The 21,033-nt window shown below is 41.8% G+C and overlaps 1 protein-coding gene across 1 annotated transcript in view; it reads left to right on the top strand.

The window, feature by feature from the left end:
• Nucleotides 1-21,033, top strand: part of LOC117517438 (bromodomain-containing protein 8-like) — a 54,995-nt gene that overhangs the window by 10,907 nt on the left and 23,055 nt on the right. Inside the window, 5 exon segments of the mRNA XM_034178454.1 lie at nt 9,004-9,146; nt 12,507-12,701; nt 15,363-15,447; nt 15,638-15,787; nt 19,212-19,369. Coding sequence (XP_034034345.1) covers nt 9,004-9,146; nt 12,507-12,701; nt 15,363-15,447; nt 15,638-15,787; nt 19,212-19,369 — 731 coding nt within the window.

Genomic DNA, 21,033 nt, shown 5'->3' with positions numbered 1-21,033 from the left:
CCACAAATGCGCCAATCGCTCAAAATTGCTTCATTTGCGTCCATCATGTCGCATTGCGTGGATTGGACTTTTGTGACGCCACAACGCGTCCTTTCATAGGGACTACATGTCAACCTGTCGCCGCCCCTGCTTGCGTGTCGTCCGGTGTGAACACGGCATGGGGGACAAGGGAGTTTTTTCAGTCTGTTGTTAACAATCAATGCTAAAATTTACATTAGAATAGTCTGCTCAATGGTGGCTCCAGATAGCAACAAGAGATCTAGTGACTGTTGATGTTTTTAGCCCTGGTCCCACCGAACAATGAATAATGAGCCATGTAGCATGTTTTTTTGGTACAATCCAGTTATTCAGCAATCGCAGGAAAATAGTAGCTCTGAGAGGCTCTTAGAGAAAGAATATTCTGCTAATGAGGCTCATCTCTGAGCATGGCGCTAATTTCAAGAAGTTCAGCATTTAGCAACAACAGCGTGGGGCAGTTTGTGTACGAGGTACTACAAGGACAAACAATTTTACAAACGATTTTAGAGGCGTGTGTGTGTGTGGTGAGGACGAGGCTGTTAAAAGCCCATTATCCAAGCACCTGGCAGCTATGAGGTCAGGACAGGCTATTTTGGCTCAGCCCTCACGCGCACTTCATCCTGACATTTTCATCTGCTTTGTGCGCCAGACGCTGTATATAAAATTATTATTTTGTACCGAATTAAGCATTTTCTGTCAGAGCTTGGCAGTTGAAAACACCTCTAATCGCTTCTGGAATCACAGAGGACTGTTTCATCTGGACCCTTTTTTTTCTCTCTCTCTCTCACGTGCGCTGAGGTGGAGAACATGTTTGGAACAGCCTAAAAGGTAAGTATTTATAATATTTATATTGTAATAGCTTGGTAACCCAGTTGCATGTTCATTCCTTCTTCATAAGCAGCTGTTAAAATATGTTTATGATAGATTTAACATATTGTTATAATGGATCAGATGAGCTCCGCTGTGTGCACACTGACGCAATGACTCACACTCAAGATGAGCATTTAGACAGAATGCAAGCACGCAAAGGAGTGATTTTGGAGACAATAAACGGATGAATACGAAGTTAAAAGTTGGATCACCAGTGTCAAAATGAAGATGAGCATTTATGCAACGCAAGTGCGCAAAAGACTGATTTTGGAGACAATAAAGGGATGAACACAAAGTTAAAAGTTGGATCATCTGTATCAAAATAAAGACAAGCTTTTACGCAGAACGCAAGTGCGCAAAAGAGCGATTTTGCAGACAATGAGGGATGAGCACAAAGTTAAAAGTTGGATCACCAGTTGACTCACGGAAGAAATAAAGCCAGCAAGAAGAAACGCATTTAATGACCCTGGAACACAGGTGAACTGCAGCCTGGTCCACATATGCGCACACAGGCTGGACTGTGCAGGAGTGTCTTTTTGGACTGCATTTAAAAAATGTGACATCTTGAATGGATGCTGTGAATTGAAAATCTACACTTTAAAGGGACCAAGTGTGGGTGGGCTGGAGGTTTGGACCAAACCATGCCTAAACGTGCACCAACGTCATGTTACATGGCGCTACATGGATCATATGTGAATTGACGTGGATCATATGCGGCAACACGAGCCATTTGAGGCTGGACGGGGCTCAAATGACAGGTCGATCGTGGCTGATTAGAGGCTGATACCTGGCACATGTGAGGTACTTAGAGGCACATAGAGGCTTCTTCATAGCGGATACGTGATCGATTTATACGTGGATCATTATTCAAATAATCTCTGAAATTTCTGACAAATCCATACGTGGCTCATTATTTATGGCTTTATTATTCGGTGAGACCAAGGCTTCATGAAGCAAAAATGAAAATTTAGTCCAATCTAAGCCTGTAAATAGGCTATTTTCACTCATAACGTGCAAAAATACCACAAGGACGGGTGATGGGTGTTGGGTGTGTGTATTGACTGATCATTGACTTTTCTTTTTAGAAACAGGAGTGACAAAAAAGAAAACTAAACGGGTATTTCATTTTAGTGTTTAAAATAAAAAAAATAAAAGAAAATGAATTTTTAGTTTAAAAATGAAAATGAATTCTTTTTTTGGTAAACTGCTTAAGTACAAAAGCTAAAAAAGAGTCAGGTTTTTTTTGTTTGTTTTCCTGAAATGAGAAGACCTTTTGCCATGCTATTTTTCATATGTGGTGTATACAACATTAACACCCGGTGGTACTTAAGAATCACTTACACTTGAAACTATTAATATTTCTGTTTTCTTCCTTTGTTTTCTGTACTTGCTTTGACAATGACAAATGACAAAGTTTTTTATTCGGCACACAAAATATTCAAATAGAAAAAAATGAATAATTCCACAAACAAACACAGACAAAACTAGTGAGTCCGAAAGGGTGTGGGCTGAAGCAAAGCTTATTAGCGCCCACCCCTGCTAGTACAAGTCCAACAATTCTAATCAGTCATATTTACATAAATATAAATTCACTACTACATGTCGACACACAGACATGTAGTAGACATGCTTTGGCATTAAGGTAGTTATTTTATTGAGGATTATACATTTAGTTTTCAATCTTATTCTCACTTTCCTTTGTTCTTTCTTGGTATGTGCATGTAGAACCGGATTTAACCAATTTGTACCACTTAGGATAAAGAGAGTTAGGATACAGTTATAAATCATATATATCCCGTTATTGTGCGAGCCTCGGGCAGTGGGATGGACCACCCTCGAATGCCCACTGGGGGCCAATAAGAGAAGCATTTTGCGAAATAACGTCCGCCTCTGTCACGCATATGTAATCCTGTCTAAAAACTGCTTGTATCCATTGTTCTTGGTTCTGTAAGAGTGGATCTTGTCTGTAAGAGAAGTTCTTGCAAATCCCAGGCCTGATTACTTTTGCTGTGACTTTAAATTTACAACCCAATTCCAATGAAGTTGGGATGTTGTGTGAAATGTAAATAGAAATAGAGTACAGTAATTTGTAAATCCTCTTCACACACACACCCACACTCATCTTCAGCCACTTAGTCCAATCAAGGGTCACGGGGGGCTGGAGCCTATCCCAGCAGTCACAGAGCACGAGACGGGGTACACCCAGTACAGGATGTCAGTCTGTCCAAATCCTCTTCAACCTATATTCAGTTGAATACACCACAAAGACAAGATATTTAATGTTTAAACTGATAAAGTTTATTGTTTTTGTGCAAATATTTGCTCATTTTGAAATGGATGCCTGCAACACATTTCAAAAAAGCTGGGACAGGGGGAACAAAAGACTGGGAAAGCTGATGAATGCTCAAAGAACACCTGTTTGGAACATTCCACAGGTGAACAAGTTAATTGGAAACAGGTGAGTGTCATGATTGGGTATAAAAAGCATCCCCAAAAGGCTCAGCCGTTCACAAGCAAAGATGGAGCGAGGATCACCACTTTCACACTGAACAACTGTGTGAAAAAATAGTCCAACAGTTTAAGAACAATGTTCCTCAACATTGAATTGCAAGGAATTTAGGGATTCCATCATCTACAGTCATATAATCAGAAGATTATACTACGTATAATATATTATATTGTAATCAGAACATTCAGAGAATCTGGAGAACTTTCTACACGTGAGCGGCAAGGCGGAAAACAAACATTGAATGCCCGTGACCTTCGATCCCTCAAGCGGCACTGCATTAAAAACCAACATCAATGTGTAAAGAATTTTACCATGTGGGCTCAGAAACACTACAGAAAACCAGTGTCAGTTAATACAGTTCATTGCTACATCTACAAGTGCAAGTTAAAACTCTACCATGCAAAGCGAAAGCCATACATCAACAACATACAGAAACACCCCGGCCTTCTCTGGGCCCGAGCTCATTTGAAATGGACAGACGCAAAGTGGAAAAGTGTGCTGTGGTTTGATGAGTCCACATTTCAAATTGTTTTTGGAAATTATGGACGTTGTGTCCTCCGGACAAAAGAGGAAAAAGACCATCCAGATTGTTAACAGCGCAAAGTTCAAAAGCCAGCATCTGTGATGGTATGGGGGTGTGTTAGTGCCCATGGCATGGGCAACTTACACATCTGTGATGGCACCATCATTGCTGAAAGGTACATCCAGGTTTTGGAGCAACACATGCTGCCATCCAAGCAATGTCTTTTTCAGGGACGTCCCTGCTTATTTCAGCAAGACAATGCCAAGGTACCTTCTGCACGTGTCACAACAGCATGGCTTCATAGTAAAAGAGTGCGGGTACTAGACTGGCCTGCCTGCAGTCCAGACCTGTCACCCACTGAAAATGTGTGGCACATTATGAAGCGCAAAATACGACAACGGAGACCCCAGACTGTTGAACAACTGAAGTCGTCCATCAAGCACGAATGGGAAAGAATTCCACTTACAAAGCGTCAACAGTTAGTGTCCTCAGTTCCCAAATGCTTATTGAGTGTTGTTAGAAGGAAAGGTTATGTAACACAGTGGTAAACATACCACTGTCCCAACTTTTTTGAAAATAAGCAAATATTTGCACAAAAATAATAAAGTTTATCAGTTTGAACATTAAATATCTTGTCTTTGTGGTGTATTCAATTGAATATAGGTTGAAGAGGATTTGCAAATCATTGTATTCTGTTTTTATTTACATTTTACACAATGTCCCAACTTCATTGGAATTGAGGTTGTAAATGTGAAGAATAGTTTGAGTTTGTACTTTGTAAGGGGCAGTATTACAGAAAGAACTGGGGGAAGAAATAACAAAACTTTACCTTAAAAATGCTCCAACAACATACAACCCCAAATCAGGAAAAAATTGGGATGATACGAAAAATGAAAAAAAACAAACAGTGATTCTTACATTTACTTTCCTATTTCATTGCAGACAGAAGATCAGTTCAATCAATTTCAATCAATTTTATTTATATAGCGCCAAATCACAACAAACAGTTGCCCCAAGGCGCTTTATATTGTAAGGCAAGGCCATACAATAATTACGTAAAAACCCCAACGGTCAAAACGACCCCCTGTGAGCAAGCACTTGGCGACAGTGGGAAGGAAAAACTCCCTTTTAACAGGAAGAAACCTCCAGCAGAACCAGGCTCAGGGAGGGGCAGTCTTCTGCTGGGACTGGTTGGGGCTGAGTGAGAGAACCAGGAAAAAGACATGCTGTGGAGGGGAGCAGAGATCAATCACTAATGATTAAATGCAGAGTGGTGCATACAGAGCAAAAAGAGAAAGAAAGAAAGAAACACTCATTGCATCATGGGAACCCCCCAGCAGTCTAAATCTATAGCAGCATAACTAAGGGATGGTTCAGGGTCACCTGATCCAGCCCTAACTATAAGCTTTAGCAAAAAGGAAAGTTTTAAGCCTAATCTTAAAAGTAGAGAGGGTGTCTGTCTCCCTGATCCGAATTGGGAGCTGGTTCCACAGGAGAGGAGCCTGAAAGCTGAAGGCTCTGCCTCCCATTCTACTCTTACAAACCCTAGGAACTACAAGTAAGCCTGCAGTCTGAGAGCGAAGCGCTCTATTGGGGTGATATGGTACTATGAGGTCCCTAAGATAAGATGGGACCTGATTATTCAAAACCTTATAAGTAAGAAGAAGAATTTTAAATTCTATTCTAGAATTAACAGGAAGCCAATGAAGAGAGGCCAATATGGTGAGATATGCTCTCTCCTTCTTGTCCCCGTTAGTACTCTAGCTGCAGCATTTTGAATTAACTGAAGGCTTTTCAGGGAACTTTTGGGACAACCTGATAATAATGAATTACAATAGTCCAGCCTAGAGGAAATAAATGCATGAATTAGTTTTTCAGCATCACTCTGAGACAAGACCTTTCTAATTTTAGAGATATTGCGTAAATGCAAAAAAGCAGTCCTACATATTTGTTTAATATGCGCTTTGAATGACATATCCTGATCAAAAATGACTCCAAGATATCTCACAGTATTACTAGAGGTCAGGGTAATGCCATCCAGAGTAAGGATCTGGTTAGACACCATGTTTCTAAGATTTGCGGGGCCAAGTACAATAACTTCAGTTTTATCTGAGTTTAAAAGCAGGAAATTAGAGGTCATCCATGTCTTTATGTCTGTAAGACAATCCTGCAGTTTAGCTAATTGGTGTGTGTACTCTGGCTTCATGGATAGATAAAGCTGGGTATCATCTGCGTAACAATGAAAATTTAAGCAGTGCCGTCTAATAATACTGCCTAAGGGAAGCATGTATAAAGTGAATAAAATTGGTCCTAGCACAGAACCTTGTGGAACTCCATAATTAACCTTAGTCTGTGAAGAAGATTCCCCATTTACATGAACAAATTGTAATCTATTAGATAAATACCACGGAGTCAGGCACTTCTGATTTAAAGCTCTCTTTTTCAGAGGAGCTACAGCATCCAAAGTTGTCTTCAATGAGGATGTAAAACTATTGACGAGATACTCTATCTCACTTACAGAGTTTAGGTAGCTACTCTGCACTGTGTTGGTATATGGCATTAGAGAACATAAAGAAGGAATCATATCCTTAAACCTAGTTACAGCGCTTTCTGAAAGACTTCTAGTGTAATGAAACTTATTCCCCACTGCTGGGTAGTCCATCAGAGTAAATGTAAATGTTATTAAGAAATGATCAGACAGAAGGGAGTTTTCAGGGAATACTGTTAAGTCTTCAATTTCCATACCATAAGTCAGAACAGGATCTAAGATATGATTAAAGTGGTGGGTGGACTCATTTACATTTTGAGCAAAGCCAATTGAGTCTAATAATAGATTAAATGCAGTGTTGAGGCTGTCATTCTCAGCATCTGTGTGGATGTTAAAATCGCCCACTATAATTATCTTATCTGAGCTAAGCACTAAGTCAGACAAAAGGTCTGAAAATTCACAGAGAAACTCACAGTAACGACCAGGTGGATGATAGATAATAACAAATAAAACTGTTTTTTGGGACTTCCAATTTGGATGGACAAGACTAAGAGTCAAGCTTTGAAATGAATTAAAGCTCTGTCTGGGTTTTTGATTTAATAAGCTGGAATGGAAGATTGCTGCTAATCCTCCACCTCTGCCCGTGCTACGAGCGTTCTGGCAGTTAGTGTGACTCGGGGGTGTTGACTCATTTAAACTAACATATTCATCCTGCTGTAACCAGGTTTCTGTAAGGCAGAATAAATCAATATGTTGATCAATTATTATATCATTTACTAACAGGGACTTAGAAGAGAGAGACCTAATGTTTAATAGACCACATTTAACTGTTTTAGTCTGTGGTGCAGTTGAAGGTGCTATATTATTTTTTCTTTTTGAATTTTTATGCTTAAATAGATTTTTGCTGGTTATTGGTGGTCTGGGAGCAGGCACCGTCTCTACAGGGATGGGGTAATGAGGGGATGGCAGGGGGAGAGAAGCTGCAGAGAGGTGTGTAAGACTACAACTCTGCTTCCTGGTCCCAACCCTGGATAGTCACGGTTTGGAGGATTTAAGAAAATTGGCCAGATTTCTAGAAATGAGAGCTGCTCCATCCAAAGTGGGATGGATGCCGTCTCTCCTAACAAGACCAGGTTTTCCCCAGAAGCTTTGCCAATTATCTATGAAGCCCACCTCATTTTTTGGACACCACTCAGACAGCCAGCAATTCAAGGAGAACATGCGGCTAAACATGTCACTCCCGGTCCGATTGGGGAGGGGCCCAGAGAAAACTACAGAGTCTGACATTGTTTTTGCAAAGTTACACACTGATTCATTGTTAATTTCAGTGACCTCCGATTGGCGTAACCGGGTGTCATTACTGCCGACGTGAATTACAATCTTACCAAATTTACGCTTAGCCTTAGCCAGCAGTTTCAAATTTCCTTCAATGTCGCCTGCTCTGGCCCCCGGAAGACAATTGACTATGGTTGCTGGTGTCGCTAACTTCACATTTCTCAAAACAGAGTCGCCAATAACCAGAGTTTGATCCTCGGCGGGTGTGTCGCCGAGTGGGGAAAAACGGTTAGAAATGTGAACGGGTTGGCGGTGTACACGGGGCTTCTGTTTAGGGCTACGCTTCCTCCTCACAGTCACCCAGTCGGCCTGCTTTCCCGGCTGCTCGGGATCTGCCAGAGGGAAACTAACGGCGGCTAAGCTACCTTGGTCCGCACCGACTACAGGGGCCTGGCTAGCTGTAGAATTTTCCATGGTGCGGAGCCGAGTCTCCAATTCGCCCAGCCTGGCCTCCAAAGCTACGAATAAGCTACACTTATTACAAGTACCATTACTGCTAAAGGAGGCAGAGGAATAACTGAACATTTCACACCCAGAGCAGAAAAGTGCGGGAGAGACAGGAGAAGCCGCCATGCTAAATCGGCTAAGAGCTAGTAGCTGCGCTAAGCTAGCGGATTCCTAAAAACACACAAAGTGAATAACGTGTAAATAATTTAGAGGTGATTCAGCAGAGGGAGTGCTTTAGTTAAGGCACGTGAAGATTACACTGTGAAACAAATCGTTATCTAGGTAACTAGATCAATCTAACTGCGCAGATTAAACAGCTAACAGATACAGCAAAACACCGCTGTGCTCCGGAACAGGAAGTGATACAATACCGCAGTGAGAGCCAACCACCAGTAGGTGTATCAGATATGGGTTCATGTTTTGTACAGTCAACTTCATTTCATTTAATACATCCATTCTGACATGGCCTGCAACACATTCCCAAAAAAAGTTGGGACAGGGACAATTTCACCACCTCGGATATCGAGTGGCGACCCTGAGTGAAAACAAGGGAGCAGCCAAAGGGGCTTACTATGCTCTCAAAAACTGAGTGCTCATGCTGGATAGTGAGGGAAGCCACTAACATTGGGACAGCTCTGAACGAGATATAGGCTTTTGTGGTTGTGGTTGGTGAAATTGCATCGTGCAGCTGTGCACTTTGTGGCGGTTTGTGTTACTTTGGGCAGAAACCTCATGCATGCTTTTGAGCAGTTTGCAGCAACAATGTTTTCACCTTTAAGAACACTATTTCCTTTGTGTCTCTCCCTCCTCCAGCCAGACAGGTGACAAAGAACACGCCAAAACGAGTGCCCAGTCTCACCATACATTCTCCTTCACACTGTACCTCCCCAAACCAGGAGTTCTCACCAGGGGACTCACTTGAGTGCTTGACACTGGATTTTGCATCCACAAAGAATGTGAGTCACTGAAGGTTTAATTGGATTTAAAGTCTAACTTTTCATGAAACTTATTTAGGGCATTCAAAACTTGTTCCTCTATTTGTATGTTGCCCAATAGTGTTTAGGTTTAAAGCATTGCTGTCAAGTTTACACTTTGAGTTGTATGTGTTCTTAAGTGTGTTGAGGTCTGCCATGTTTTTGACATTATTTCTTATTATTCTTCTCTATATTATTGGCACAACACCCATAATTTGTTGTCACCAACTTGGTTCTGGTACTGATGTTGGGCTTTCACCTTGACATTCCCACACCTCCCCCAACCAAGACATCTTTCTGACACAGAGAGGTGTTTCATGGCCGTCCTTGTGGCCTGGGTGGAGCTGATGCTCCCTCAACATGCCTGTAGTTGGCCTCATTCCTGTCTCCCAAAGTAACCACTCAGTAGACCAAAAGTCATGTCACTGGGTCTAGGGATTCCTGGTGGACACTTGGTACCCCTACGTCACAGGTTTGCTATGGTATTTGATGTTTGGAGTGGCCTTTAAAAATCCTGACTGTTTAAAGGGGAGACATAAACACACATTAGTATAAGGCTGGATGGTCAGGAATTGCTGGACATAAATGCACGGCTCGACCAGACAGCTCTGGTTGTAAAAAGAGTTTAATTGAGTGGATAGCAAAGGTCGGTACACAAGTAGGCAGTCAAGACAAAGCAGCAGTACAAAAATCATCAGACAATCGGCGTGGTTGAGGCAACAGGCTAGAGGTCAGGTACACACAATGAGGCAGGCAGGACTAGGAACCCAGGAACAGAGCTGGAATGCAGGCACGAGGCACAACAAACTGGCAACTAGCAAACACACCCATTGAGCTTATGTAACCCCAGGTGATAATCAGCAAATCAGGAACAGGCGTGCATGGAAAGCACCAGAACAAGGGCGTGGCCAGAGAAAGGGAAACACTCATCATCAAGAGACAGACAAGAGAGATAGTGACAGACAGACCCAAGAAGAAAAACCCAGCAAGAGAAAGAACACACAGAAAAACAAAACACAGCAAAACAGAAAAGTAACAAAACAAACTAAAGAAAATAAAAAGCCACTAAGTATTCCTGTATGTACTCATTCATGGCATTTCGTTCAGGGGCCGACAGTGAAAAGAGCTTTCCTCGAGGTGGGCTTGCCCCAGGGAGGAGTGCAATGGCACAGTGATAATCTTGGTGGGGCGGTAATGATTTAGCCTTGTTTTTGCTAAAACAAATGCGAAGTCATGGTAGCACGGCTGACCTCCGCGAGATCCAGGTTAGAATCCGGCTGAGACTGAACAGACTTTAACAGACAGGATGTTTTACAGGCTGATCCCCAAGAAACAATTTCCCCCTTAGACTAACTGAAGTTAGGACTGTGTTGTTGTAACCAGGGGTGCCCCAGGATTATTGGGTGAGTCATATTATCAAATACGTGAAAGCTGATTAATTCTGAGTGGGTCTCTGACACTATCAGAGGAACGGACTGTGTCCTGTGAGTAATGCAACCCAATTCATGGCCATCCACTGCACGCACCACCAGAGGGCGTGAGAGCTTAAACAGTTTAAGGTGCAGGGACCTCGCAAGAGAGGACAAAATCAAGTTAGTATCAGAACCGGAATCAACAAAAGCTAACACAGAAGCTGACAAATTTTCAGAGGTCTATTTAGCAGGAATAACATTTTGTGATGAGGATGGAGTAATAGAGCATTCACTCACCCGTAAGTCGGATTTTGGCCGCATGGTGGTACCCCTGGCCTGACAATTGGATATCATGTGTACAGAACGTCCACAGTAAAAACAGAGTCCGTCTTCGCGATGTTGTTGTCTCTCAGCTGAAGACAGACGAGTGCAACCCAGTTGCATGGGCTCCCATACACCATGATGCGGTGAGTCCGTGCTGATGTGGCTGGAGGAGGACGTGCGGATGGCAGGTATGGCAAAGCGTTGTTCAGGTAAACAAGCTGTACGGCAAGGACGATCCTGAACACTCCAGTTGGTCTGGATGGTGAGTGCGATGAGCACGTTGAGGTCTTCAGGTAGAGACACGAGCTGGTCCTGGATATTTTCAGCTAGTCCCGGGAAGAAGACATCATGGAGTGCCATGGGATTCCATTCATTCTTGGCCACCAGAATGCAGAAGTCGATGGCGTAGTCAGTGACTCCGCAGCCACCCTGCTTCAGCCTCATCAGGGCACGTGCAGCTTCATGCCCCACAGATGTATGTTGAAACACCAATTGAAGAGCAGCTTTGAATGCCGAAAGGGAAGCATAGGTGGCTCATTGACGACCCCATTCAGCTTTTGCACACACCGAAGCGCGATCAATCAGGTGAGTGATCATACAAGCTATCTTCATCCTGTCGGATGGGAACTTACATGACATGAGTTCAAAATGTAACTCACACTGACTAATAAATGGTCTGATGTCACCGAACTCATCTGAGAAGCATTCAGGCGGAGACACATGATTGCAGTAGACAGGTTCTGGAACGGAAGCCAGTGTGGCTGCTGACGGCCCTGGTGGAGGTGCATTGGTGCTGCTGGTGACCGTAACAGTAGAAGCCTGATGATTGAGTCCTGACAGTAAGTGACCCATCTGGGCACTCACTGACGCCATAAACGTGTCCTGGCGTTAAGCGAGGTCGCTAAACCTGGAAGAGAGAGCGGTGAGGTGGTCTTTCTGCTGCGCGAGCTGCTTACTATGGTGGCGTACCACCAGCTGGAACGGGTCAGAGCTGGCTGTGTTCACCATGGCCAGTTTGTTCTATCAGGCTGGATGGTCAGGAATTGCTGGACACAAATGCATGGCTCATACAAGCAGCTTTGGTTGTAAAAAAGCTTTCCTTGAGTGGATAGCAATGGTCGGTACATGAATAGGCAGTCAAGAAAAAACAGCAGTACAAGAATCATCAGGCAATCAGCATGGTCGAGGCAACAGGCTAGAGGTCAGGTACACACTATGAGGCAGGCAGGACTAGGAACCCAGGAACAGAGCTGGAATGCAGGCACGAGGCACAACAAACTGGCGACTAGCAAATGCACCCAGTGAGCTTATGCAACCCCAGGTGATAATCAGCAAATTAGGAACAGGTGTGCATGGAAAGCACCAGAACAAGGGCGTGGCCAGAGAAAGGGAAACATCCATCACCAAGAGACAGACAGACCCAAGAAGAAAAACCCAGCAAGAGAAACACCACACAGAAAAACAAAACACAGCAAAACAGAAAAGTAACAAAACACACCAAAGAAAATAAAACAGAAAACCAGACAAATATTTAAACTCTGACAACGTCAGCATTCTGAGATTGTGTGGTGATATGAATTGAAAGTGTACCTCTCTGTTTCACCAGGTTTCTGCATCATGCAGATCGCTGCCATTGGCCAAGTCTTCTGGACCTGGCAAAGATGAGGTAGGCGGCCATGGTTCACTTTTGGATGACTCCACACAAAAGAAAGCTCTTGGACAGAGAGCCACACCGCCACCATCCCCACTGCTGTCAGAACTACTGAAGAAGGGCAGTCTATTAACCGCAAATGCCAATCTGGTATGTCAAAGTGGTCAGTTTTTTGTGTGCATTTGCTCTTCTTTGAGACCAAGTGTTGAACTATATTTACACAGTTTCCACTGCAGATACAAGTGTGGTATCAGCAACAATGAAAAATGTATCATAATAATGAGAAAAATATGCAAACTGTCCACATGTAATGATGACGTACACTGTGGCCTTTGGTCTTTTTCATTTTGTGTTTTGTTTAGCAGCTTGTAGACTCTACATATTACATTTATAAGGTTTTTTTATGCCACCTACACATCACCCCGTAAAAATTGTTCATCTTTTATTATTCATCACACATAAAATTGTGTTGGCTATCGGCGGGAATCTGAACACGTCCTTTCTGTGCGGCGTTTGCATGTTCTCCCCACATTTGCATGGGTTCCCTCTGGGTGCTTTGGCTTCCTCCCACTTCCAAAGACATGCGTGTTAGGCAGTGATGGTAAATGGACTGCATTTATATAGTGCTTTTTTTTATGTGCATCAGAAGCTCAAAGCGCTTTACAATTATGCTTAACATTCACCCATACACACTCACACACTGATATCAGGGTGCTGCCATGCAAGGCGTTGACTACACACCGGGAGCAACTAGAGGATTAAGGACTTTGCCCAAAGGACCCTTAGTGATTTTCCAGTTTTGAACTGAGGATCCTCTGATCTGAAGCCCAACGCTTAACCACTAGTCCAGGGGTGCTCAACCTTTTTCCAACTAACGTCAAATTTTAAAGTTGACAGTGTATTGACATCTACCAAGCCATATCAAAATCCATAGTGTAGCCACAATTTATTGTACACCAATATAATAACCCAATTTTCTAGCACTAAGATAAAGTTTTAACAATAATAATACATTATTGAATTAAATGTGCATGGTGCAAAGAATAAGCACAAGTAGGCCTAGGACTGGCCCATAACAACACAACAACAAACAACCCAAATTATACAATGCCTAATTCAGGTTGGAAAAGTTGTTCCCTACCTTAGCTGGGCTTCTGGCACTGAGAGGAGGAAGCTAGTCTCTCATAGTCCAGACAGTAGGAGCCAGCCATAAGCAGGCCGCAAGGTGGTCATCATTCATGGTGGATCTGTATTTTGACTTGATGATTTTCATGTGTGAAAAGGGAGACTCACACAAATATGTTGAGCCAAAAAAAATGCAGTCAAATTCTGTGCAGTTTGTCTAATTTTGGGGTAGTTCTCTTTCTGCATTAGATAACAGAATTGGACATTAATGTCTGGATTTGAGCTTAATGTCATTTTTCAGTGTGAGGATCTCATTCTCAATAGCACAGCTATCCAGGTTTAAGAGTGATGCTCCTTTGGACGTTATACAATCCACATCTATTTTTCCCCAAATAAAAAACAGAGAAAACCGACAACAGGCTCAGTGGATGCAAAGTCAGTAAAGTGCCTGTCAAATTCTGACAAGATGCTCTGCACTTGATCATCATAACGTGCACTGTCACAGTCTTTGCCCTGATGTTTAAGTTCTGTGTTCATGTGTGAAAAGTTCCCCAGGTCACACCTAATGTCGTTGTGCAGCAGCAGGTCTGTGTGTTCTGCACATCTCCTCCTGCTGCTCACGGAATAATCACCTCTGCAGAATCCTGGCCCGAACAGAACATGAACTCTTGTTTGCCACATCCATCGCATCTTCCATATTTATGGGCTGTTATGCTGCTAGCTGACTTTTCAATTCCTAGACTTTTTGGGCGCGCATAGGAGATTTCGCCGGGAAGTTTGCATCGTACCTCTTGTGGATCATCTGGAAATGCCACTCCAAATTCCCTAAAGCCACATTTGCATTGCAGATAAAACAGATGGACAAATAATCCTCCTCTCACTCTGAATGAATATGATAAGTTTTCGATTTTTTTTTAGCCTCCACCAGTGTAGCAGCCCCTTACTCTGCTTCTCCTTCTTCTTCAGTGGCGTTTAACGGCATCCGGCATCATTATTGGTGCATTGCTGCCACCTCCTGCATCAGTCTGTTATAGCAGCATTAAATCCTCTCAATGAGTCCAGTGACTTTTTTTTTTTTTCATGCGATCAACTGAAACTCAGCCTGCAATCGACTGGTTGACCGCGATCGACTGGTTGGTCACTAGACCGTCACCTCCCTGTATGTTGGACACGTCACTTTAAAAAGTAACATCTCCCAAAAAATAGCTGAGTTGGTGAAGCAATCGCAAAAAGTATTTTTTTTTCGGTTCCCTGTGGAGAAGAAAAGACAAAGCGAGTGGGAGACATCATGTCAGTGTTAGCCTACACGGCTAACCAGAGTAGCTCCATTGTCTTGCCTGCAAAACTGCCTCAACACGTTTGAGCTCTGGATCATAAACAAACCGCAACACATGTCCACTTTCCACCACATCATCACTTTTTCTTTGTATTTTCACTTTGCATGTAATTTGCCCAAAAAAAACAAAACATTGAAAATGTCGTGGTTTGTACCCTAGAAGTAGAGAAATTACGCCATATGCGTCATATCTTACTCCTTTAGCGCCCACCCCCAAACGAGACTGCGGTCTCCTATGCAACACCCTTCTCACTGTGCGTGCAGAGTGATAAGTGCATTTATGTACAAGGAAACACTTAAGCTCTGTGAGAAATGTGATTTTTACATCAATGAATGTCTTTATATTTCAGATTGGGGAAAGCAGTGCATCTTCTGGTCATATGACAAGTGCACATGACTTTCATCTGCCTGGACTACCTGCATCTCAGACAACAGGTGTAGATATTGTGCAGCTGGTTAATGAAATGTTTACACAGAATGTTTTCAAATGGAAATTTCTGGTTTGTGGGCATTTTGTGAGACGCCAGTGGTTAGTAATGGCAACAAACACGTTGCTGTGGACTGGGATGTTTGGTTACAATTTGGGTTTGTGTACTTAATGTATTTCTGTGTGCTTGGATGGCAGGTGCTCCGATGTTGTCCCGTCTCCTGGAGGCAAGCTCCGCCCAGTTTCCTGCCCCATTAGGTTTGATGAGTAGTGCAGACTCTACCTCCAGTGCCCCTCCCTCCGCTGTTTCACCTGTTCCTGTGGGCTCTACTGCATCAGCAAGTACAGGTGGGTACAATATCTAGACTGGTACATACAGAAAGGTCGACGTGAAAAGGGCGCATGGGACCTTTTTGCAGTGAAGCAAAAATGCTAAACACGAAGCCACCATGCTGCCGATAAAACTTTCATTGGTATTTGAACATATTTACATTGTGTGTGGGGGGGGGACAAATAACTATGTCACTAATAAAAGAATGAACTACCAAACAAGTAAAGTCTAGAGCAGGGGTTTTCAAAGTGTGGGAGAGTGAGGCCTCCCTCAGAGGACAAATGAATAGCTGCCCCACCCCCCACCAACACACATACACACAATTTCAATATCTTTGTGTGTTTCCTTTTATTCTTTTACACATCTTAAACACATTTTAAAGGTATTTGTTGGTTTTTTTAAGGAACTGTCTATGCATTTACACATTTTACAGCCTTTGTAAACATTTTAAACATGTTTTTAAAGAACTTTCTATTCTTTCACATATTTTACACCCTTTTCAAACATTTAAAACATATGTTTTTAAAAGAACTTTCTATTCTTCTATTTTTATCTTTTGTCATATTTTAGACATAATTTTTTTTAAACACTGAAACATCTCTGTGTGTTTTAAAATGTCTTTGACATAACTAACACATTTTAACAAAAATAATAAGGGATGGGTATTGATAAGATTTTATCAGTATCGATGCCATTATCGATTCCGCTTATCGATCCAATTCCTTATCGATTACCTTATCAATACCTCCTGTGAATTTTCTGTGTACTAAAAGTAGGCTTTACAGGTTTTCTATGTCAACAACATTTTATTGAGTCTTAAAGTAAATAAATATGAAATTGGTCACTGGATCCTTGATCTCTGGACATAAATAAAAATAAACAAAATCTGTACTTTTTGTCAAAAGCATTTCCTTTCAGACATTAATGGCATGAATGTCACTCCATACCTCTAAGCTGAGCTCTTGCAGCTGGTTGTGCTGCAAGTCGGCGTCAGTGTAATTCATAAAGAATGCAGGGTGTCTCATTTTGGAAGGAAAAAACATTTTAGTCTGTTGTCTGTGTTACAACGTTTGGAAAGAGGCACCGCACAGTTTGAAAACCACTGGTCGAGACTTTTACCCTCCCATGAGTAAGTTTGGCAACAGTGGTAAGGATCAGTTTTGTTTTGTATGATATCATATGAACAGTTAACTCAGTATTTCACGCATAATCTTATGAATTTCCACACTTAGGTGTATCACAGATTTTGCATTTAGTGTTCAGAAACTTGGGTTTGGCTGAGGGTTGGGTTACAATAACTGTAATAATGAGTATAGCGTAGTATAATAAGTATGCCTTCTTTTGGTCAAAAGACCCGCCATTTTTTTTCAGTCACATGATCACAGCCTCTTGGCTGACAGATATGTGAAATATGTATGATATTTTGTGCACATTATGTATGTTATATTATAACTTCTTCATCAGCATAAGCTGTAAGGATAAACTGCCTCAGTTTATTATTTCAGTTTTTACCGTGTTGCCCGTGAGGATCCACAGGGTCTAGATTGGGTAGTGTTTATAAAATAGGCAGCTGACATTTTTCAATGGTGGTAATAAATTAAGCAAAGTTTCTATAATGAGTTGGAATGGTGTGTGAATCCAGAATGTTTTTAGAACCTTAGACCTCAACATTTTGTAGAAGAGGAACTCAGTCCTTTTATTTCCTGTTAATTATGTAATGTTTTAATATTCATTTACTGTCTTAATGCATTTATAAATTTAGTTTCTTGTTAGCATAGGCATACTATTATTATTATTATATATTTATTATTATTATTGTATTTTATTATTACTATTTTATCGTTACGTCTATTTTGTCATTTGATTTTTAAATGGACCACAATAGAAATAAGTGTTTTCACTTTCTTGTGTCATCCATGTATTTTTAACGCATTTATAATTATATCATTACATGCTTTTAATACATTTACCACCCCCTGCTGGAATGGCATGTTAGTCCAGATTGTAATTAGCAACATTAGTTGATATCTGTGTTTTCTCTTTAATCCCCTATTTGCTCCCGGTGTGTAGTGAGCGCCTTGTATGGCAGCACCCTGACATCGGGGTGAATGTGAGGCATTATTGTAAAGCGCTTTGAGCGTCTGATGCAGATGGAAAAGCGCTATATAACTGCAGTCCATTTACCATTTCTCCAAAAATGTTAGTCCTATCAATGTTCCGTTTTAGTGCCGTTAATCCTTGACCCAGAATACACAAGAATACCAAACTGCAAATGTCAGCTTTCCCCAGTCGCACGTATGCAGAGCTTTTTGCTTTTTCTGCATTCTGCTGCAAGCAGGTGCTTTTAACTTTTACACACGCACAAACCGAGACGGTGACTGCTGCAAGCAGGCGCTTTTAATTTTTACACACGTACAAACAGAGATGGTGACTGCTGCAAGCAGGTGCTTTTCATTTTTACACATGCAGCAACAGAGACGGTGGCGGAAGACATCAAAAGCAATACTCTTTTTACTCATGGTAATGACAGTATGACACTTAACTAAACTAACTAAACCAGTTGAGCTACACCAACACAATATATCAATAACACTAACAACACTGTTAAACTAACATGACCCACAGTGACATTTAAAACCCCAAAACCCTGACCTCTCATGGTGCATTGCAGCACAATGTCCATTATTTACTAGTTAGATAAAATTGCTCATTTCACTAAAAATATTAGTCCCATCAACTTCTGTTTTCGCAGCATTCATCCTTGACCCAAAATACATTACAGAAGCATACCAAACGGCAAATGTCAGCTCTTCACAGTTTCTGTGTGATTGAAGCCATACGCATGCACGCACACAGAGGCCACTTGGCTGTTATAATATAGATCATTACAGCAGGAAACCTCCAGCATAACAGACTCAGTGGGGTAACCATCTGCTGTGGCCATACCAATGATGCCAAACAAAAACACAACACAACATTGACAGAACATGCAATGATAACAATGTTGGTGCTAAATTGGGAACCCAATAAAATAGATCATGTTAGCAAGTCAGTCATTAAATTGATCAGGCTGGAGAATTTCCAGAGCTAACCCTCAACTTAGATGTGCCTACAACCTCTCCCCAAATGCCTCATCGTCCTGAGTTCCAAAGTTTAATTTAGAGCTTATAAATGTATAAATACACCCACAAAATGCACTTAATTTTTGTGACACTTTCAGGAAGGTCTTTATGCAATGAAGTGTTAACAACGAAATCAGTTATATCAGAGTCAGTACATGAAATAAGGATATCGTTTTGGGTGGTCTGACTCCTCACCAGCATGCAGTAACATGCAATTGGGAATGTGTGCATGAAGGATGGACAAATTGTGCAAAACATTATGGTTGTGAACATTTGGAAAACTGGGCTGATGGGATTTTCATTTTATTTGGTGCAAAAGGGGACGTCATGGTGTCATTTTTGCCTGCTGGAGACACCGCTGAGTCTGCAGTGGAAAAAGTATTGGAGCTCAGTGACGAGGACGTGACTGTGGCCTACATGGGAGATGAACTGGACCTGAAAACAGTGGGGGACATTATTGCCATAATTGAAGACAAGGTACAACATAATATAGAGTTCTGTAGACACACTGGAGATCATTAGTTCCAAAATGAAACTAATGAACTAAGACAACTATTCCTGCACTCAGCTGAGGGAGGTGTCCTTGGAACTGTGAAGAAAATGATTCCTTCTCCTTTGTGAAACTTGTATGAAAACATTTAGCTGAAGCTATCGACAACCACTAAGTTCTATGATATGATTTTAGCTTTGGCTTTTTTTTTTTTAACTCTAAAACCCTGAAAAACAAAACTAAAGAGTTGAAATTTTAATATGTTGTAGCATAAACATGGAGGTTCCCAAAAGGCTTTAGCATGCCAAGATCAGATAATGTACATAATGTACATAAACAACTAAAGGAACAAATAAGAGTAAACAGCATAGGCTGAATATATAACAGTAGTTTCCATCGAGCACACAGTTTATTCACAGGTGACAGGTGATTCGTTAAAGGTAGGCTCCAGCCCCCCGCGACCCTTAATTGGACAAAGTGGTAGAAGATAAATGAATGAATTTATTTTCATTTATATAGCGCCAAATCACAACAGAGTTGCCTCAAAGCGCTTCACACAGGTAAGGTCTAACCTTACCAACCCCCAGAGCAACAGTGGTAAGGAAAAACTCCCTCTGAGGAAGAAACCTCAAGCACACCAGATTCAAAGGGGTGACCCTCTGCTTGGGCCATGCTACAAACATAAATCACAGAAATTCACCGACGAATATACAAGAAATGCTATTGGTGCACAGGACAGGAGGCTCACCAACACGAATACAACTCCCATCTCTGGATGGAGCTGCACCTTAAACAGAGAGAAAAAACAGAATCAGGCATCAGAAAGACAAAAGATACTGTATAATTTGCCAGCATTAAACAACAAGAAAAACTTCACTAAAGACCCAGAATTTAGGTAAAGTTGATGCCGCAGCCCGCTCCAATTACTAATAAATTAATTAAAAGAGTAAAAAGCGTAAAACAAAACTGTACCAGTATGCTAGCCATATGAAAGGGAAAATAAGCGCGCCTTAAGTCTGGACTTGAAAATCTCCACAGAATCTGACTGTTTTATTGACGCAGGGATATCATTCCACAGAACAGGGGCACGATAAGAGAAAGCTCTGTGACCCGCAGACTTCTTATTCACCTTAGGGACACAAAGTAGTCCTGCACCCTGAGAAAGTATAGCCCGGGCCGGTACGTAAGGTTTAATTAGGTCAGCGAGGTAGGGAGGTGCCAGTCCATGAATAGTTTTATAGGTTAGTAGCAGAACCTTAAAATCTGATCTCACTGGGACAGGAAGCCAGTGAAGGGATGCCAAAATGGGTGTAATGTGGTTGTACTTTCTGCTTCGTGTCAAAAGTCTGGCTGCAGCATTTTGACCCAATTGGAGACCCCTAATGCTAGACTGCGGTAAAGCAGAAAATAGAACATTGCAGTAGTCCAATCTAGAAGAGATAAATGCATGGATCAGGGTCTCAGCATCAGCCATAGACAGGATGGGACGAATCTTCGCTATATTTCGCAGGTGGAAGAAAGCAGTCCTAGTAATATTTCTAATGTGGTGGCCAAAGGACAACGAAGGATCAAAAATTACCCCAGGGTTCCTCGCTTTGTCAGTGTGATGTATGACACACGAGCCGAGGCTGAGTGTGAACTGGTCAAATTG

This window comes from Thalassophryne amazonica, chromosome 9 (assembly GCF_902500255.1).
Source record: "Thalassophryne amazonica chromosome 9, fThaAma1.1, whole genome shotgun sequence".
NCBI lineage: Eukaryota > Metazoa > Chordata > Actinopteri > Batrachoidiformes > Batrachoididae > Thalassophryne > Thalassophryne amazonica.
Note: the sequence above shows the minus strand (reverse complement) of the source record. Positions and strands in the feature narration are given on the sequence as shown.